The 21,953-nt window shown below is 49.8% G+C and overlaps 1 protein-coding gene across 1 annotated transcript; it reads left to right on the forward strand.

The window, feature by feature from the left end:
• Positions 1-20,416: 20,416 nt before the first annotated feature.
• On the forward strand, positions 20,417-21,724 carry SOX4 (SRY-box transcription factor 4). Its single transcript, XM_086608950.1, has one exon. The coding sequence runs from the start codon at positions 20,417-20,419 to the stop codon at positions 21,722-21,724; it is 1,308 nt and encodes a 435-aa protein (XP_086465076.1).
• The last annotated feature ends 229 nt before the right edge of the window (positions 21,725-21,953 follow it).

Consider the following 21,953-nt stretch of genomic DNA (forward strand, 5'->3'; position numbering starts at 1 on the left):
AACCGTTTTACATGCAGAGCTGTGACTTGTTTTACTGTTGAACTGTAAGAGCATTTGCACTTGTATGCCACTTTTACATGATATACAGCATAGTTCACTCTTCTGAAGCTGTGAAGTCACTTGTAGAATAAAGTATTAATGCTCTGAATAATTATTATTATTACAAAGTATTATTACTCAGAATTAATAAGATGATTAAAACTGGTTCCAATATAGCTGCTGAAGGCAACCACTATGGTTTATTTTTTAAATTGCGTGTACTCAAGAGAAGATGCTGTACATAAGCTCCTGCATAAAGGAATAAACGTTTCTTTTGCACAGGTGGGCTCCAAGGCAACATCTGGAGAGCCACCTTCCGTACGTGTGCGTGGATTTGTGACAGCCTGTCCCATGCACGGTTCGTGGGTAACTGCACACGCGCCATCAGGGTCCGGCCCGAGCGCCCGGGGCGCTGGGGGCTGCTGTGCAGATAAGGACCACACACCCGATGACCTTCACTCTCCATTTCATCCTTCACCCGGGAACTTTCCACCTCTTTCCATGGGGCTAAACCACATTTCCATTTCCTACTGAGACACAACTGCAGGCAGGCAAACTCGCCGCTCCCCGTGCCGGACAAACAAACCCCCGAGCGGGATCTGTCTGTGGGAATACCACCCTCAGCTTACCCGGTTTCTTGTGCTTTGTTTTTCCTTGGCATCTGCTGGGAAGCAGGAGGCCGTGCCTGACGGACTCTCGCCCGCTCGGCAGAACTGTGGCGCGGTTGCAGTAAGTGCATAGCAGGCACACATCCCTCAGCAGCTGTGGTTTGGATCCACGGCCCTTTTCCCAGCCACGTGGAAGTGCTTCACAGTCCAACGCAGCTTATGGACTCCCTCGCTTCAAACTTTCAATATTGGTCTATTTAGTGATCTCTGTAGTTTTATGTGGCCCTTGCAAATTACTTGTTTCTCCTCCTAGCTGTAAATCAAACGTAGCTCAATCAAAAAGAAAGCAGAATTTAAATCTCTTTTTTGGGAGAAATAAAAATGCGTCGTTCTGTTTTGAAACCTAAAATGAATGATAGTGGTTATCTTTTCCCATTGACTTCACAGAGGCAGGATTTTATGTGCAGGATAAGGATGGGAATCATGTTTCTGTGTGTCTTTGACACAACACAAAGCGCGGTGTATCTCTGATTTTATCTGAAACTATAAAGTGCAGTTATGCTAAGCAACAATGTAATGAATGATTAAAAAAAGAAAAACACAGCAAATGAAGTTCAACCAGTTCTTCTAGTTGAGCTACTAGATACAGTTAACATTCATCTTGAATGTACCCCCTTTTCCTGTCTGGAATAATGTAAAAACTGAACTAAATGGCCTCAAAAGTAACAGAAGCCTCAATTCACAATTTCTTTTAAAAATCAGGAGAAGCGTGTTCTTTTTCTTCTGTACATTTCTGGTTCATTTTGAACATGCCTAAACACATGGTTAAAGTATATCTTCTTATACTTTTCTGGAAAGAGGTTTCTCTGATCTCTGTTAACCATTTTCCTGAATGTTCATTCATGTTTCTCCATCTTATTATCCATAAACCACATGCTCTTGTTTCTGCTGTCGATGCACGAGTTCCCCAGCAGCTGAAACACGACAGTTATGGCCCCAGTGCCGCACGGGCTGGCGCATCCTCACGGACTGGGGTCCCAGAGAGGCAGGGGTTGCCGAGGCAAGACTTTGAACATTTGAAAACAGAATGGGTTTTTTGTTTTCCATTTCGATCTTCTTAGCTCCATGGGCCTTGAGCAATTTTCTTTTTACAGAGTTTGCTGTATGGTTATTATTTATTTGGTAATAAGTTTGAGTAATTGAAAGCATCGAATCTGAGACTGAAATTCTAGGTTTGAAATATAATGTGCATCTATGGAGGTTTAAACAAAATTGTGTATATTTACCATATAAAAATGTGATACCAATGCTTCCAAATGGCATTATGAAATGGATCTTAATCTGTGTAAAAATTAGTGTTCCAATCCTTATGAATTAATGATTCTTTTCCTACTGTTTAAAACTACTTAGGCTGACATGTTGCATGGCACGCATCTAGCTAAGGCTTGTATTTCATTAAAAAGTTTTGGTTAAGTCCATTTCGATATTGTGACCAAGGGAGAGTACATGTCTGGTCCACGTTAGGAGAACCACCACGTTTTACAAGCACCTCTGTTGGGAAGCTGCTTTGTTGAAGCGTGGACTGGAAATCTGCGAGCCCAGAGCCCTGCACCGCTGTGAAAACTGGCCATGATTTGACCACGTTATGAATTTCTGAAATACTGACATTCACATGGGGGGAGGGTTTAAGGTTCAGTGTTCAATATTTGGGAAATCAGGAGCTGCCCACCAGGTTCTACTTGTTCCAGCTCCAGAGTGGCTGATGGTGTTTCATCCTCTTGTGGCTTTGGGTACGTGGCCGGGCGCTGCGCACGACACGCCGAGAAAGCACCATCGAGCCTGGGGCCACAGCGTTGCCCTGTGCTTGCACTGATTGAACATTGAAGGCTGCTGCAATACCAAGAATACTGTCTGGCAAGAGAAAAATCTTTTTTCTTATCCATTAAAAATTTATATTTTAAGTAAATATGTGCAAAAAGCCTTTTTACAGAGTACCAAGCTTAAGGTTAAAATAAAAGAAATACTTTACTACTGTGGTCTAAAGACTGCTGGGTCAAAATTTTAAACAATGTTTTAAATAGTCCTGCTCTCTCCACATAATTTCATCGTATGGAACTTTGGATTTAATGATTATTTCTCAATTTGCTCATAGCTGTTTTATAGCCATTTAATCTTTTGATAACCCCATTCCGAGCTTAGCTCTTTTAGAGCCGTTTTCCCTATTTGCTGTTTATTTTAACTGGGCGGAAGTCCAAACCCCTCTCCACCTTTAGTCTGCCAGAATAAAGCAGCCAGTCGTTTTTAGCCTCCATCAGATTGCTCCACTCCCTTGGAGAGCAACTATTCTCTAAACCTGTACTAGTCTGAATTCATCTTTCCTGAAAATGGATGACTAGCATCCTAGGTTTTTCTCTAGCATCTTACCAGGGCCTTGTATAACAGTTTTAATGGTTTCCACAACTTCTGTTGGAAAAAACCTAAACTGATCTTAGAATCATTATGAACTATGAAATGATTAAATTTATGGCTTTCTGTGGCTGCAGCACCTTGATAGATGATAATCGTGCTGTGACAGACTTGTATATCCAAACTGCTCCATCTGCCTTTGTCATTTATAACCACTGTGCACTTATCCCACAGTGACAATGATTACTGGTGATTTGTACCAGCTTGGACATGCACTTTGTACTTCCTTATCCCATTTCTTCTGCCCCATTCATATGGTAATCCAATGTTATCATATGTTATCCCAATCCCGCTCTCTAACAGCAGTGCCTCTTTGTGTATGGGCAGATTTCCTTAATGTGCTTCCAAATCATTGACGAAAATACTAAATAAAAACAACGCCAAGACCAATCTTTGCATGACTTCACTACGAGCTTCCCTCCAGCCCAAACCTTCCCTTCTCAGCAGCCCCCCAAGCTGATCTCCCTGACCCCGTGCCTCACTAACCTCACAAATACCATAAAGTTCTCCATCTTCTCCAGTTTAATTAGTAATTTCCTTTGCAGCACTATATCAAATACTTAACTGACCTCTAAATATTTATTTCTGGTTTTCTACAGAATTTTTTACCGCATCTAATGCAGCTTTACTCAGCCACAATACACCTTTCGTAAAGCCAAGAGTGTATTTGTCCCAGCTACCATTTTCTTCCATCTGTGCATTATACTGCCTGAACTGATGAGCATCAGAGACATTTATTTCTTTTTACCACTCTGATCTAATTTTGTTTGGAAAAGGTACCAATGGTTTAATCTGTCGCTTCAGCATGTCAGGGGTTTAGACCTGTAAGTGCCAAAACTGAAGGTCGTTTCCCGGTGCCAATGGCACGTCTTGTCCCTGCCTGAGCCGATTTCCAGCAGAGGACTTTTGCTGACAATGTGCAGGCTGAAGCCTGGAGCACAAACAGAAGAGTCCCTGCTGTGGGGTACCTGTGAGGTTTGTTGTATTTCACAGAGCAGTGAGAGCCTCGTTTTCTCCCACGTGCTACCTTGGACAACACATGGTGCAGAGTCTGGGAGGAGCGGTCTCTCTCAAATAGGTTTGCCATGAATGGAGAGTAAAGTTCCTGCATCCTTCATCCTTCAAATGGCAGCACTCACTTCCCTCAGCTGAGGCTGATGCTTAAGTTCATGCCCGTTTGCTTCAGAGGCAGCATTTGAGACTGGAAACATTCTCTTTAAGCCCCGAAATCCATATGTCTCTTAATAGGTTAAGGAAGGAAAGATCTTTTCTTACCTCTCCTCAGAAACCTCCCTCCAAGCCAAGAGACAGATTACTTCTCAAATCTAAATGCTGTACTTCAACAAAATGGAAAATAATATTTTGTGAGGGTAAAAAAAAACCACAAAAAACCAAAAATCTGTTGTGTTTTCTAGCTCTGAAAGCTGCCAGAACACATGTTTAGTAATGTACTCTGAGCTGGATATGCTCACCTGTAGACTGTCAGGAATAATTATTACTTGGGTGCCTGAACTGTCATTATTAAAATAATGGTGTGCTTAGTCATTAAAAAGCAAAATTAATCCAATTCCATTTCAAGCTCTAAACTGGCAAATTTGCAGAAAGCCCTCAGATTAACTTGAGAAGATTACTGAATATAAGTAATGTAAGTTCTGAACTGATGAACTCCCAGGGCCAAAACACCCTTGTGTACCTACAGTAAAAGGGCAAAAGCCAAAGGTTTCGTGGCACCGGAAAGCCAAGTGAGTTCAAGGTCACGGCTGCCGCCACGACGGAGAATGGGCTTTGAGGACCGACTACACGATGTCAGGAGTCAGACCATGCTCTTCAGTGCAATAAGTAAAAGCAAAATAAAACACTCCCCAGAGAATACATCAGATTAGGCAGTCTTATGAAGTATTGTCTCGTGTTAGGAAGTTGCCCACATTAGAGTAGTGAAAGAATAGATGGACCCGGAGGGGATGCTGAGCACTTTAGCACCCGGTGGTTTGTTCTGCACTGGACTGGGGTGGGGAGGAGAGAGCAGCACTTCCCTCCAACATGGCACCCATTTCAGCTCTGCACTCACCTGTGTTTCCAAGTAAAATTGTATGAACCCTGCACTTCCTAAGACTAGATATTCCTTCAGTGGATTACTTTTTACTGTCTTCAGACCACTGCAGTCAAAAATAGTAATATAATAAGCAAGTGCGTAGAATCCTGATTCCCAGAGACCTCTGATGGCGCCTGAAGCTTGGTGTTTGCTCGGCAAACAGTCAAAAGGTTCTTGCTCTCCTTGCTTTAGGAGAAAAAAAAAAAAAAGTGAAAACATGACCTGAGTGTTAAAGATGCCATGAGAACTGGGAGACTCCAACATCTTGCCCCAGCCCCTGGAGAAGAGGTAGATCTCCAGTGGCGACCAGCCTGGCTGGGAGTCGTAGCACTCCTGCACTCTTGCAGTTGGTTTCCCATTGGTGTGTGGCGTGGCTGATGAAAACCTCTGGTGCCCTGAGCTTCTCCTTGGGATGTTCTGCTCCACAGACTGACCTGGGCAGAGAGTGGCAGCATTTCCCTAACCACCCTCCCGCCGCAGCACCGACATGGGACTGTGCCCTGTGCTGCTTTCTTCTTTGCTTTGCTCAGCAGTGAAACCATCATTAGTATCAACACTGAAATCACACCAGTGGGCACTGGAGGTGGAGCCAAGATGAGAAAAGCATGTTCTAGCCCCGACTACTGATAAGAGCAGGCTTCTCTAAAGAGAAGGTTCAGGCTTTTCATCCCAGCCTTTCAGAGTTTTCTTTAAAACCACCAGGACTATAGTCATTTTTTCCCCCTTTTTGATGACAAAAACAGGATGAAAAGCTGCAAAAGGTGCTATCCAGAACTGTGCCTCAGTGGAATACTGGGGCCTCAGCACACACCGGCATAGTGAAAAAATGGAAGTGCTAAAAGTTATTATTGCCACTAACACGTCGCTATTGGAAGTTTGCTTCCCGTGTCTCTGCTGTTCTACAGGTCCTGTGTAGAAAGGACCTGCAGAATAAATGTCTTGCAAAAAGCTGTGAGAACAGGTGCCAGAAGGCTGATGGCCGTTCTCGCGGGCACGTGCACCCTGGCGGGCGCTGGGGTCAGCAGCGGCCCCGGGTGGCACTGGGTCTCCCCGCGCAGGCGTTTCTGAGCGGTGCCGCCGCAGCTGGCACCGAACGCCGGGCAGGCTGCCCGGGGCCAAGCCCCACGCCAGGGGTGTGAGGCCAAACGCACCCCCGTCCCCGAACTGCCGTGCAGTGAGTGAGCTCGCTCGGGGCGAAGGACAAAACCTTTCAGGCAGCAGGCACGCAGACACGCATTAGTATCTGCTGCTTGAGACTGGAATTAGCGTGTGTGACCAAGGACAAGCAGTCAACTATTCAAATATTCACCCTCTGAAAGTGAAGTTCAGATTTAGCAAGTCAATTAGGTAAGGCAGTAGCTTCACCTTCCAATGATAAAAGCTCCTTAAGCTGGAAGCTTAAAATTTGCTATTATGGCCTTATTTGCCTAACCGTATGAACTAAGGTCATGCATTTTACAATGTACTAATCAATCTGGATAATCCTGTCTCCAACTCAAATGACAAAGTAGCTGGTGTAGATATATATCTGGAAAGATTTTGGCCTTACCTGGAGAAGAGTTTTCCCACCTGCGGTAATATGATGAGCAATAAGAAGGAGCATGAACACCGGAGCCTTTGAAGTCCAGCCAGTGGAGAAAAAAAAGTCAGTTTCTGCAAAACCTTGGCATGCATCCATTCATTTAGATCAAATTAAAAAAAAAAAAAAATTAAGCCTTCATCTTAGATTCTTGATCTATGTACAACTACTAACAGGCTCTATAAACCAAGATCTTATTCTCGATATTTTATACAGCAACGCAAATACGGTGCTAGGATTAAGTAGCAGATCAACAAAAACGCATTAAAAAGTGAAAATGTAATTCAGAACAAAAAGTCAGAGGCAATTCCGATCTGCCTCAGAACAATGTGTGCAGAGAAAGAGGCTAATCTGAATAGGCAAATTGCTCCCTGCAGTTATTTGTTCAGCTCCATTAAAGTCACACATTTAACGGTTGCCAGCTACTGTCCGTGTATGCTGCTTTGTGCCAACGATACGACACTGCTGGCCGTGCATTTTAAGACCATAATAAGGATCAAAATCTGGTTTCTTTTCTCTTCGTTTCTCTTTTTTGTTAAATTCACCTACATGAGCAACTTCATTCCTTTTGAGAATACCGACTTATTTATAAACACACTGCCGTGTGCTAATAGTTTTACTATTAAAACTTCTTTCATTGGGAAATAGATTTAAACTTAAAGCTAAATGTATAAAAGCATGTAAGTTATAGAGGAGTTATTACTGTATCAGTCTTTATCTAACACATCTTGATGTAAGTGAAAGGGAAAAAATTACACAACAGTGACTGTCACTCCATTATGAAAACTGGAAAAGGCTCATTGGTAAGGATTAAATTTTTTTTTTTTAACAGGTTCTTTAATTTTGTACCAGAAAGTGGAGAGGTTTGGAGGTTACCTGTTTGGTTTACTGCTGCATATATACCTATACATCCCAGTGTCCAAAATGTGAGCCATAAAGCTAAGAAGGTAATTTAATCCTTATTTTTTTATGACTACTATTGAAAATTCAGCTTATACAAATTGTGGTTGATTACTTAGAAGAACTGATAGTGAATCCACCACATGACTTGATGGAACTAAACAGGCAAAACTGAACCCTCATCAATGAGAGATCATTCTTTAAAAAAAAAAAGATTTAAAAAAACTCACAGCAAAAATTTATACTTGACAAATAACTTGTATTCTACTTTAGATTAGGAACCCAGAGAGCAAACGCATGGTTTTAAAATTTCTAAATCCACAGAAAAAAGAAAAGAAATGGATCAAATGAAAACAAAATGGATTATCTGAAAGACATTTTCATTTTCTTCCTAAGTAGCACAAACTAAATAACTAAAAAGCCATGCACACAAAAATTAAATGTAAATTCAGCAGCTAGGATAGTTTACAAATCACTTGTGTAGCCCTGAAGCAGGATAAAAGGAAATAAATATACTGCATGGTTGGTAACCTATTAACTGACACCAACTGTTGCAGCTGCAAATAAAACAAATGCGTGATAAGATTAGATATGTTGATTGCACCTGGCCATCTGTAAATTGCTGCTTACCATAAGAATCACATGCTTTCAGCTAGTCCCTGTGATAAACACCCAGTGACTGTTGCTGGTGGGGTTTGGTAAATAGTAGAGGAAATAAAAAGGAAAACCTTGTATGCAGCAGATTTGTGCAAGGTTTCCAGCTTTGAAAGTGGGAAGGAGTAAGTTAAATAAATGAGGCTGCATCTCGCCAATGTGGACTGAAGAAATCAGCCAAATGTGTTTATTTTAGATGGAGAGAGAGAGGAGAAGAGCTCTGTCACGAAATTACCTTCAGGGCTGCAAAGGCCTGGCAAGGCTTTCTGTGGTTTTGAACAAAACTACGCTGTACATGTAAGTTAACGTCCTAACAGCTACAGCAGTCACTTTGTTCTCCTCGAGGGAGTCGCCGACAGCTCCTGAGTAACAGCTCCCCTTATTTTCAGGGATTTTTGGTGTAGAAACACACAACACAGAGGAGGCTGGTTGCAGGTGTGGCGTTCGGATGCCCGTTGCCTGCTCCTGCGTGGGCATCCATCCACACGCTGGGAAGCAGAGGGCGGCTGTGAAGAGCGGTGTGGGGCTGTCACGCCGACTGCGGCGTGCAAAGCCCTGGCACCCCCAAGAAGAGCAGCAGCTGTCCCCCTGGAGCTGCTTTCCCATTCCCAGCGTCTCCTCGGGGAGGGCAGCTGAGCACCTCATGGCCCGCCAAAGCTGTCCGGGCCAAGGGAGCAGTGCCATGAGCTGGTGGGTGACCGCCGCCGTCCCGGGGTGCAGGACAGTGGGGTGCCGCTCCCCAAACTAGCAGGAACTTTTCCTGCTTTATCATGGGAAGATGCAAGTGAGCGCTGCTGCCTGACAGGCATCTGAAGGATCATCAGCCCTGGGCAGACTTTCCGAATCTGCAGCCACACCGCATGCTTGCAAGTCGATTTGAAGGATTAAAAGCCAGAATGGCAAACAAGGAACTCTCCAAACGTGATGGTTTGACTTTTTTTACCGCAGCTGGATACTATCCCGTACTGCGTTAACTAAACCTGAAAAACTGCTCTGCTCTCTTGCTGGGAAGGTGCCTGTGCTGGGAGCTGTCCTTGTCACACGTGAGTGTCGGCTCTGCGGGTCTCCGGGCCAAGGCACGGCGCGTCCCGCGCAGCCCGTTACGTCCACGTGCGATATTGCCCCCTCCCCAAACAGATCCCGCTGCTCCCGGCGCTGCGGGCTTAGCACAGCGCTGTTGCCCGGCGTTCCAAAAGAAGAACAATTGCAGGCAAAAAATTGCAAATGCAATCAAATGTCTGAGTGGAAGGCTCCCCATGGCTGTGAGATAGTCGGTGTCAGATAGCCTTTCATGGCTGGATTTGCTTAACAATCTGTGAGCAATCCGAAGAGCAGTCAGACACCACTTCTGCTCGCTCAGTTTGCAGTGATTTTGGCTCAGTTTGCAGTGATTTTGGCTCAGTTTGCAGTGATTTTGGCATTACACGCTGAGCTTTTCCGAGAAGCAGCTTCAGGGCAGTTCAGCACTAGGACATACAGCAGCACGCGTTCCAAAACCTCTGTTACTGAATATAGATATGAAGTATATAAGATTGCAAAATACATCAGCATACATCTATGTAAGAACAGCAGAGCTTCTTCCATTTATAGCAGGAAAGATGGTATTATATTTCTGGGACAAGAAAATGGAAAAACAAAAATAGATTACTTGAGAAAGTTTAAATGACGTATGATTTTTACCTTCATCAGTAGGTGGACAATTTATCTGTTTGCTTGTTCATTCTGAAGATGAAATCAATAAACTTCCCATAGGTAAATTTTTGTAAGATTGGACTGAACGTGAATTATGCGCTGGGTGAATGCTGATTAAATTTTCTTTACCCGATTAAAAACAAATTAGTGCAGAAGTTATGTTAGAGCAACGCTGAGGCTGGTAGCAGGGAAGCAGAAAGTTCAAGACATGGAAAGCTGTGGGCTGGTGAAGCTATGCAAAGGAGCCAGAAGTCTGCTGACACCTGCTTTGTGGAACCTGCGCCCAGGAGGGAGCTGGGAGCAGAGCTGCGCACGGATGAGCAGTGGGAGAAGAGCTGGAGAGCAGCAGGACGTACCTGTGCCACAGCCCATCCCCGCTGCTGGATAAACACCTCGGAGAACTGGAGCCACCCTTGACTCAGCTGATGGGACACGTAACTCAAGGGTGAAAACCTGGAAACACCTACTATTGCTGCAGGTACCCACGACGGCTCATTTACAGCTCGCTCAGCTATTTTTACACCACGCCGCAGTCCGCAGTGTACATCTACCCTAAAGAGCAAGTGTCTCCAGTGTCTATAGGAACACGATATTCTGCTGTCTTTTTAGCTCTGTAGTCTAAATATTGTGTTTTCCTCAGTGGTCTCATTATTTGTGTCTTCCAGTGGTTTGGGGTGGTTTTTTTTCCCTTTTATATTTACAGGGAGAAAAGGTCATACACAGAAGTCTTCGGTGCGATGCTTGTGCATAAGCGTGTGCTCACACCAGCAACACGCCGTGGTGCCCGAGGGACGTTTCTTGACGATCACACAGCTCCAGAAGGAGCATTACTTACCTACAAGCCAGGTGCAAGACACACAAGGTGCAGTGTTGTATCCTGGTTACTTCCACCCCGTGCGAAACATCTGCCCCGGGAGCCCCGTACCTTCCGCGCCGCACGGGCGGAGGCATGAGGAGGTTCCTGGTGTCGTGGGGGTGAGAGCACGGGGAAAACCGTGGGATCTGCATTGAGACAAAGCGTGTGCCTCAGACCTCCTCGCCGGGGCACACGTGGGCAGCCGCTGTTTATCCCAGCCCCAAGGTTGAAACAGTCAGCATGCGGGTCCGTTACAGCAACCACCCACCCGCCGGCACCGTTACCTTCCACGTCGGAGCCTCCACTAAGACCAGTTTCCAGGATGGGTGCTTGAAGGAGTGAGTCTCAGGCTCCTGGTAGAAACAGGTGCCACGCAGCCTGAGCAAAGTCAGTCTAAATGCCAAGTTTCTGTGTTATCTTGGGCAGTAAAGCCCTTTTAAAGCATCTAATTTGGTACCTTATTGTGTAACTTATTAATAGTTCTGAGCAGACTATTAACTTGGGAAAGTCATCCCACAGTCAGGCAGTACAACAAATGGGTTTTCTTCCTTTCAATGAAGTGGGAGTAAGAATAGATTAATTGGATGTGCGTAGTCTTTCCTGAACATGAGGACACGTTCTGATACATCAACAAGATTTGCACCTCCAATTTCAAAGGCAGTCCTGCTAAACCAAACTAAGTGCTGGTTAGCAGACTGTCTTTCTGTGCAAGTGCTTTGATTATCAGGACTGCAATATTTTTCACACTTTTCAACTCGTATATTTGTAACCCACGAAGCTACTATACCTTGGCATCCTCTTATACAATATTCAACAAATCAGTAATTTTATAAAGAAAAATTCAACGGTTGACATTTTTCTAAATTCATTTCTGATACTTAGATAAGACAACAGACTTCTTGTGTTGGTGAAACACGAGCTGAGGATGAAAATATTAAACATTATGTATTATAAATATTATTATATAATAAATTATTAAATATTGTAATAATACATGGAAAGTGCCTGATTCTTGTACTATGAAACAGTGTGTAATATTCTAGCTTCCTGAGGTTCCACACAGACAATTTGTTATTTCTGATAGCAATTAATCAAACTTAAATACAGACTCTATAAGGCAATGCAAATTCAGCCATCCTGCCTCACTTGAGCACACCTGCACATTGAGATTACTCGTACGTACGCTTCTTGAGTGTGACAGCTACATCAGGATTACATACAGTACTGGAGAACTCCACCACCTTTTTCTGACATTCTGCTCAAAAAGATAAAATTCTTAGAGTAAAAGGATTTGAAAATTTATTTTTAAAAAAATAAATACTCATATTTAATATTAAAAGAGTAGCCTTATTCTGCACAAGCAGCATAAGCAAGGTACATGACAGAGATTGTAGAACAGACTCTGGCAAGTACAGAATGATATCATTTGAGCAATCTATTCAGAAAAGATTAAAAATAAAATCTACTTACTAGTTGTCACACCACCACCACGGTCAGTAAGAACAATTATATGGAAGGAAATCAGGATGAAAGCCGGAATTGTATTTGTCCCGAGCACAAAAGGAAAAAAATGGTAAGAAAACTACTTTTTTCTCTCATTCATTTTAGATTAAAATGTATTTTGCCTCTTCCCACCAGAACCTGCTATTGCTTTTTTGACCTGTGCGTCAGAAACATCAAATCAGAAAAATTAAGTAAAATTTGTTTGACAGAAATGAATTCATTACATCTGAAGACCAGAGAGCTGAATGAGGAGGATGAAATTTTTGAGCACAAAGGCAATTTTATGATACAAACTGTGAAACACTGTCTAACGTTGAAATATCAGAAAAGAGTCGGCCACTCCTAAGACCAACCTTAATGGTGTGTGTGGTGGTTTAACCCCAGCGGGCAACGCAGCCCCACGCAGCCACTTGCTCACTCGCCCCTGGTGGGATGGGGGAGAGAATGGGAAGGGTAAAAACGAGAAAATTCGTGGGTTGAGATAGGACAATTTAATAATAAAGCAAAAGCCACACGCACAAGCAAAGCAAAACAAGGAATTCCTCCACCACTTCCCACGGGCAGGCAGGTGTTCAGCCATCCCCAGGAGAGCAGGGCTCTGTCACGCGTAACGGTGACTTGGGAAGACAAACGCCATCACTCCGAACGTCCTCCCTTCCTTCTTGTTCCCCCAGCTTTATCTGCTGAGCATGAAGTCATGGTGTGGAATATCCCTTGGGTCAGCTGTCCCAGCTGTGTCCCCTCCCAGCTCCTTGTGCCCCCCCAGCCTGCTCGCTGGTTCTGCTTCTACCAGAAGCAGAAAGCCCTTGGCTCTGTGTGAGCACAGCTCAGCAATAATGAAAACATCCCTGTATTACCAACACTGCTTCCAGCACAAATCCACAACACAGCCCCGTACTAGCTGCTATGAAGAAAATTAACTCTATGCCAGCCCAAACGAGCACAGCATGACGTTGCTGGTTTTAGTCACAGTTATTTCCATGCCTCAGGAGATCCTAAAATTAAAAACATTTAAAATAATCAGACTTACTACCTCCACCATTCTGTTCTGAACAGTAAACAGCATTGTTTGATGACAGGCTCTTCTGGAGTCTCTGCAGGAAGCCTCCAGAAAGCTTACATGCTAACCGTGGATCTGCCTGGGTGACGGTCTTCTGGTAAGTCAAAATCCAGGTGTTGCTCCAGAGTTCTTCTACCTCTGCCAGAACTATTTTAGGGTACATGGATAACCCAAACTGTCCACGGATTTGCTAAAAGCATTTTCTTTACTTAGAGTTGGATCCTGTGGATAAGCATCCGTGAATAACCCAGAGTTCACCAAAAAAAGACGATATCACAACTAAATCCTATGCAAGAGCTCTTTAAAAAAAAAATAAAAAATAATTACCTTGAATATGTCACTCATGAAATGGTCTTGCAAGAAACAAGTTAAAAATGCTAAGAGTTAAATTTTAGAAGAATCCTTGTTTCTATGTACACAGGGATTACGTTACGCCTCCTTTCCAGGAGTGCTGACTTTGAGCAAAGTTTTGTGTAACAGAAGAAGTCATTCATCCGCCGAATTAAATAGCGTGCAACATCCCACTAAATGAGCTTTACAACCAACCCAGACTTAGTTGGATGCACAGCGGGTTTGTGGCTCCATCTTACCAACGACGCCAAAGTCTGGGTGACGTCACGATGTCGTGGAAGCGGGTGGAAATGCCACTTCATTCTTGGTGCTGTGTGGGCTTCCGCTGAGCTGTCATCTTGCTGCTGTTGGTAGAGATGGCAGGAAAAGATGAGCTGAACGTTACGAGTGGTAGAGAGAAGCTGGCAGGAGAAGGCCGGGGAAGGTGAGAGCAAGCAGGAAGGACGAGTGCAGATGACTGGTAGGGAGCGTAAGGGGCAGAACGGAGGAGCACAATCAAAAAGTGTCGTGGTCCGAGGGAGTGGGGCGCTGCTTCCCTGATCCTCCTGGAGGGAAAAAGGCTCAATGTTACCAGGGGGCTGGCTGCAGGCACGCACCAGCCGCTGCTCCCCTTCACCGGCTCTCCTCTTGGGCTGCCCTTCCTGGGGTGGCCTTCACGGCAGCTGCAGCTCATGAATATGCAATCTTGCTGATACGTACGCAGCAGACTGCTAATTCCTCTTCAACCTCATGGCTACGTTGCTTTTCACGTTGCAGAAAATGCTTGCCAAAACAGCTTTAAAAATGAAGTCAAATCTTTTCTTACACGAAGCTTTAAAAAAAAAAAAGTTTACTAAATCTGATAGGATTGGATATGGTTTGGAGTTCTCTTTTTAAGTAAATGCGAACAATGTGTTTTCCAAGTTTCTTTTTTATTTTTTTTAACAGAGCTTTTTGAACTCGTGTTATTCTCAGAGAACAAGTTTAAACTTAAAAGTCACCAAAGTGGATAAAGGAGAGAAGGTATTATCATATTTTCTTATTAAAAATCTATGCAGAGGTGTTGCTGCCTTCCCAAACCAAACATTTCCATAGAAGTGATTAATATCTGAATTAATGTAAATACGTATACGCAAATGGCTTCTTACCTACTTATTGTATTAAATGAGCTAGAAATGTCTCGGCGTTCTCACAACGAGAGCGCTCGGTATCTGTGTGGAGGCTCGTGCTCAAGTAACATGTAAGTGAACACACGTTTTTGAAGGAAACAATACTGTACAACTTTAGGCAACAGATTTTTCACTCCTAAGTAAGTAATATCCTCTATAAAACACTTCCCAGCAATAAAAGTTCTTCTCAACAAAGCTGTCAGGGAGAGTTCAAAGCGTTTATGAATCACGTTGAGTAAAGGTGCCCTGTGACTCGGAATGATGTAATTGTACAGTGGAGTCTTGTTGCAAACAGGACGAAGAAGGAGGGCCCACTTGCCCGTCTCAGTTTACACCTCTGATCCTAAGCATGCTCTTCTCTGATCCTGAATATCCGCTATCATCACGTTATTTTAAAAGCCAGGGCTTTTTTCCCCCCTTGATGGCGAGTATCTCATCAACTTTCTGTTCCTTGGATCAAAATGGGCAACAGCAAGGCGGTGGGGAAGGTTCTTCAGCGGCGTGCCCTGCCGTTTGCCGTTCGAGGTGGCGAAAGTCACCCCGATACACCCACCTGAGACGCGGCACGGAATGTTAAGGCAAAACGTGTTACAAAGGGGGTTTCAGTTGCAGACAGAAACACGCTCAGAAGTTATATAGGGTTTTTTTTTTTTCAGGAAAACAAGATGCCGCCTTTCCCCACTGCGTGGATGCCTGTCACAGAGTTTCGGGAAGCAAAAATGTCCCGGGAATCGCCTTAATTAGCCACAGCATTTCCTCTCGGGTCGCTAAACGACCCGCGGATGTTACTGCTGAGGACGTGCCCGGCTGAGGGCCCCGATTCTTCCCCGCAAGGTGAGCACGCCCCGCGGGGGATCAGCCCCGCGGAGAGGCGCACCGCCCCTCCCTCCCCGCTGCGGGCGGTGCGCGGCCGCGGAGCGCTCTCCGCCGCGGGAGGGAGGGAGGGAGGGAGGGAGGGAGGGAGGGAAGCGGCCACCCCGCCACCTGCCCGGAGCCCCGTCCGCCGCCCCTCCGCGCCCGCGCAGCCCCTGGAAGCGCCCGGCGCGGCGCAGGAGCGGAGTTGTGCCCGGCTGTGCTTACCGCCGTGCGCGGGCGCGGAGGCGCCGGGGGTGGGAGCTGCGCTGGGCAAGGGCGGGTGGTTAAAGAGAGGGGATGTCTGCTCAGGTGACAGCGTGGAATTAACGCGCCTGTTAATTACCACGCGGAGCCCGGCGGAGGGACGAGCCTACCGGTCCCGGCGGCGGGGGCGCCGCGCCGCCAGGCAGCGCGGGCGGCCGCCCGGGCGCGGTACCGGCGAGGCGGGGAGCGCTCGGTGCGGCACGGGCGTGCGGGAACACGCCGGGCGGGAGGGAAGGTTCGCCTCCCGAAAGCTCCGCCGGAGTCGGCTGCGAAGCATTTCTCAGAGCCCACAGGTTGCCCAGAGAAGCTGTGGCTGCCCCATCCCTGGAAGCGTTCAAGGCCAGGTTGGATGGGGCTTTGGGCAACCTGGTGTAGTGGAGGGTGTCCCTGCCCATGGCAGGGGGGGTGGCACTGGATGACCTTTGAGGTCACTCCCAACCCAAACCATTCTGTGATTCCATGATTCTACAGAGCCGGGGAGTGGAAAAGATCGATCAACTGCGGGGGCTGCGGTTAAATCGGCCTGAATGCTGGGAACCCTCCGCTTAGGCGGGAGAGGGGGAAAATCTGCTGCTGTGCTAAATCTGAGCGTTCTTAAGACAATGTAACCGGTGGGGGCTGCAGCCTGATGCCACGGAAAACCTCGGAGAGATGCCTGTAATGCCCAGACCTGCGCAGGTGTGCCCCGAGCTCTGCCTCCGAGCAAGCCCCCCCCCCCCCCGAAGCACGCTCCTGCTCCGTGCGCACGGCGAACTGCGGGCTCCGGCTCTCCGCCGCGCGTGTGCCAGGTTTGTTGGCAGCGACCGTGCCCGTAAACCCCCTTGGTGGAGTTTGTGGTCAATCATGCAGTGTTGCAGTGGCGTACAGGTGAATGGTCGACCGTGCGAGCTCTCGGATGCAAACCTGCTGAATTTCAGATGGAAACCTGCGCTGCTATGTTGCTCAGTAAAACCAGGGGGAAAAGGTAAAAAATAACAATAATACCAGAGCCGCGGGTGCGAGAGCTCCGCGCTCCCCCACGCCTGGGCAGAAGAGGCTCAGCGCTGCCACCTCGTGTCCCTCCCCGCACCCCCGGCCTTGCAAAGCCCGCAGGAGATGTATGAAGTCCCGAGGCTTTTTGCCTTGTAAAACGAGGAGAGATCTTGCCAGTGCGCTTAAAAGTGCGTTTTAGACGGAAGCTGAACGCTCACGCTTTATACCCAGGCTTAGACATTCGGGGAGCTGGAAGGCACTTTCAGTGCGGCACTGGAGGATTAGGGGTGGAAGCAATTAACTTCAAGGAAACAGCCAAGAAATTGTAGTAAAATGCTTTTATGGAGTATCACATCATGTTCTTACAAGTGCTTCATTAAGCAGCTCCAAGTTGCACTTTTCTAAACTTTTCATTCAGGAGATACTACTCTTCTGTCCATCCCACGTACACGCTTTTTGAACCCAGATTAAATTGGAACGACTGCTCTCATCAAGATAACACTGAGCTCACCTGGGGATAATGCCCATTCGTGGCTGCCAAGACCTTGCACACCCTAACACGAGTGAAAAGCTTTTCTAAAGCTTTTTCTTTCTGTGTCTCTGCCTATCAGTCTAGTTTTTACTTGTTCTGCTTTAGCCTGCGTCGAGAAACATGAGAACGTTTTACTTGCTTTGTAGTTTAAACAAATTGATATTTGGATGTAAAATGCGACAGTTGGGAGTTGAAATCCTTTTGGACACCGCGCTAACAGGTGGAGCAGCCAGAACCTACATGCTGCTCCCAGTCCCAGATTTTCAGGCTGCTGCACGTGAATACAAAGGGTGTAAATAAACCCAGCGCTTACTCCTGACACCAAAACCACCGCGAGCCTCTGTTTCTGAAGATGTTGGTGGTACAGGGTGGAAGGGATTTGATGTCGGCCTTGGGGTAGCGGGGGGGGAAACATGGCGTGAGTTACTACTTGCAAAGTGTAAAGGTGGAAAACTCCACTGATGTCACTGGATGTCATCAACCTAGCAGGAAGCAGTGTTTTATCCAATGCTTACCAGAGGCTGAAAGAGGAAACAATGTATTATTTCTGCAAGAAAATTAATAATTTGGGTTGTATCTTTGTAAACACTCTCAGTAAGGTAGGTGACCTACCCAGGGAGGCAGTAGGAATTCAGGATTTTTCTCAGCACTTCATGACAGTGTAATAGTCCAGTGTGGGATCTTAACAATTCAAAGCCTGTTCTCAAATCAGCTACAAACCCTACTAAAGGATCTTACCATAATTTTTCTTGCAAAAATGTGTAACTTATTTTTAGATCTCTTACTTACACATTTCAGCTCTTTCCAACCAATTTTTTTCTCTTTTTTTCTGATTTCAATGGTGGTGTGTGGAACAAAAATTTCCACAGCTGGTTTGTCTAACAGACTTTTCGGTCCCTGGCCTGATGAACGACGTGAGGAACCTTTGGGGAGTAACCCTGCCCAATAATTTTTGTGGTCTCACCATCCCCTTCACCTGAGTATTCGGGTTTTTTCACGCCGCGAGGCCTTCAGGGATGCTGCAGGGCGCGTATCCCCGCCGCCCTGTTTTTCCTCACTGTTGATCCTTGCAGGGTGGACGAAGGGGGAAATGATACGAAACAGCGACCCCCAAAACGCCCCCCGCTCCCTGGGCAGCGCTCCGAGGACAGGGGGTCCTGCTCGGCGGGGCACGGGGCGGGGGGTGGGGGGCGGGCACGGCAGCATCCCCGCCCCGGGACGCCGGTACCGGCCGAGCATCGCTTCTCCCTCCCGCGGCCGCTCCCGCTCCACCCAGCGCTCCGCGGGCACCGAGCGAGAGGTGACGACCACCCCCGCGTAAAACACGCGGTGTGCGGGCGCGGGGGGGCGCGCACGCGGAGCGCTCCGCCACCCCCTCGGAGCCCCCGGCAGCGCCGGGGCGGGCGGCGGCGGCGGCAGGGACACCCGCCGGGACACCCGTCCGCCCGCCCGTCCCTTTGTGCGGGCAGGTGGCCCCGCTCGCCGCCCGCCCGCCGCCGCCACATCGCCCCCGCCGCGACCCCCCGCGCCGCCCACCGCCTCCTCCCGCAGCCGCCGCGCGCGGGGGCGGGCCGGGTGAATTTTTCATCCCTTCTTTTTTTTTTTAAAAAAAAAATAAAACATATTTATATTGCCACGATTTTTTGCTGATTTCCTATTTTTTCCCGGGCGGGGCGGGGTGGGGGGGGCGCGGGCACGTGCGCGGCGGGGCGCGGGGCGGCGCGCGGGGCGGCGCGCGGGGCGGCGCTCCCGCCCCTTTCCCGCCGGCCCGCCCCGCCGCCGGGGATGAGGTCAGCGCGGGCGCTCCCCATTGCGCGCGGCGGCCGTTACCGCGCGGCGGCGGCCGCCAATGGCGGGGCGGCGGGCGGGGCTTGGCGCGCGGAGGCGTTGGATACAGCGCGCGATTGGCCGCGCGGCGGGCGGCGGACGGATAAAGCGGCGCGGGGCGGGCGCGGGGCCGCTCTCGGCTGCAGCCGGCGGAGCGCGGCGGGCGCGGGGGGGGGCGCGGCGCGGCTCGGCTCCGCGCGCGCGGAGCGGCAGCACCGGCGGAGGACGGGGCTGCGCGCCCGGCTCGCCGCTCTTCCTGCCGGGGGCTCAACCACTCGTTTATGCGCGAGCGCTGTTCTTTTTTTCCTTTTTTTTTTTTTTTTCCTCCGGAATTTTTTTACGCTTTTTTTTGTGTGTGGTTTTTTTTTTTTTTTCTTCTCTCCCGACGGGTTTTCTTTTCGCTCAGTACCTCGCGACTGCCACATCCTACCTGCACAAACTCCTGGCCGCCGACCCCGCCGCCACCACGAGTCCTGGAGCCGCGGTTTTCGGGGCTTCGGGGGCGCGCCGCCTCCCCCCTCCCCCGCGGCGGCGCACGCTGGCCGTGCCCAGCGCCGAGGGACTTTCGGCGGCGACCGCGCTGCTCTCCTGAAACGCCGCGGGCAGGCGACGAGCATTTGTGAACTGGACCAGCTGCTTCGGGGAGGGGGGAGACCCGAGGTGGTGAGGAAAAAAAGCAGACCGACACCCCCCCTCTCCCCCCCTCCCCCCCAAAAAAAGCCAAAACGCCCCGAGAAAAAAAGCAAACTTGGACGGGCGGCTTGCGGCGCTGCTTTTGCCGAAACTCGGTCTGACCGCGGGCAGCCCCGCCGCCGCCGCCTCGAGGGGGAGAGGACCGCGCCGCCGGGGACGAGGCGCCGGTGTGGAAGTACAAGTGGTGCGGGGAGCGGGGGCGCGGCCGCGGGGGGCTGCTCGGCCGGCCGCGCCGCCCCGGTGCCGCGGTGAGAAGTTGCGCGCCCTGCCCCGCGCCGGAGCGGCGCTGAGCCCCGGCGAGACCCCCTCCGCCGCCGCCGCCGCGATGGTGCAGCAGACCAACACGGCAGAGAACACGGAGGCGTTGCTGGCCGCCGAAACCTCCGACTCCGGGGCCGGCATCGAGCTGGGCATCGCCTCCTCCCCCACGCCGGGCTCCACCGCCTCCACCGGGGGCAAGGCGGACGACCCGAGCTGGTGCAAGACGCCCAGCGGGCACATCAAGCGGCCTATGAACGCCTTCATGGTGTGGTCGCAGATCGAGCGACGGAAGATCATGGAGCAGTCCCCCGACATGCACAACGCCGAGATCTCCAAGCGCCTGGGCAAGCGCTGGAAGCTGCTCAAGGACAGCGACAAGATTCCCTTCATCCGGGAGGCGGAGCGGCTGCGCCTCAAGCACATGGCGGACTACCCCGACTACAAGTACCGGCCCAGGAAGAAGGTGAAATCGGGCAACAGCTCCGCCAAGCCGGGCGACAAGGCGGACAAGGGCGGCGGGGGCGGCGCCGGCGGGGGCAGCGCGGGCGGCGGCCCCGGCGGCCCCGCGGCCTCCGCCAAGCCCGCCCCGAAGAAGGGCGGTGGCGGCGGCGGCGGCTCCAAGCCCTCCCCCGCGGGCGGCGGCGGCGCGGGCGGCAAGCCCCACGGCAAGGCGGCGGCGGCGGGCGGCAAGGCCGCCCCTTTCCCCGGGGAGCCGCCGGCCGCGCTGCTGCCGCCCGAGCACCAGGCGCTCTACAAGCCGCGGGGGGCGGCGGGCGCGCCCTCGGGCCCCGGCAAGCCCCTGGCCGAGAAGAAGATGAAGCGAGTCTACATCTTCGGCAGCGGGCAGGCGGCCGCCGCCTCCGCCTCCCCCGGCGGCGCCGTGCCCGGCAGCCCCACGCTGAGCAGCTCGGCGGAGGCCGGCGACCCCTTGAGCCTCTACGAGGAGGGGGGTGGCGGGGCGGGCCGGCCCGACGGGGACTGTGGCGGCGCCGGCTGCCCCTCGCCCTCCGGCTCCGGCTCGCCCTCGGATCACCGCAGCTACACCAGCCTGCGCGCCTCCTCCCCGGCCCCCTCGACGGCGCATTCCTCCTCCGCGTCCTCCCACTCCTCCTCCTCTTCCTCCTCCGGCTCCTCTTCGTCGGACGACGAGTTTGAGGACGACCTCTTGGACCTGAACCCCAGCCCCGGCTTTGAGAGCATGTCCCTGGGCAGCTTCAGCTCCTCGGTGCTCGACCGGGACCTGGATTTTAACTTGGAGCCCGGCTCGGGTTCGCACTTCGAGTTCCCGGACTACTGCACGCCGGAGGTAAGTGAGATGATCTCGGGGGACTGGCTGGAGTCCAGCATCTCCAACCTGGTCTTCACCTACTGAGGCGAGAGCCGGGCCCTGCTGCAGGAGGCACCGACGCGCGTTGTCGGCAGGACTCGCCCGCCCCGCCGGGTGCTTTTGTTTCTTGGGGTTTTTTTGTTGGTTTGGTTGTTTTTTGTCCGGGAAGGGGCTGGTGAGACTGCTCGTTGTGCTCGGGGGAGCGGGCTCGCCCTCTCCGTGCGGAAAGGCCAGCAGCCCCCTTCCTTCGGCTGGAGACGGACCCGCGCACACC

The sequence above is a fragment of the Tauraco erythrolophus genome, chromosome 3, assembly GCF_009769465.1.
Source record: "Tauraco erythrolophus isolate bTauEry1 chromosome 3, bTauEry1.pri, whole genome shotgun sequence".
NCBI lineage: Eukaryota > Metazoa > Chordata > Aves > Musophagiformes > Musophagidae > Tauraco > Tauraco erythrolophus.

Bases quoted from the DNA above. Each gene is read 5' to 3' on its own strand.
- SOX4 (XM_086608950.1), top strand. From the start codon at position 20,417: ATGGTGCAGCAGACCAACACGGCAGAGAACACGGAGGCGTTGCTGGCC.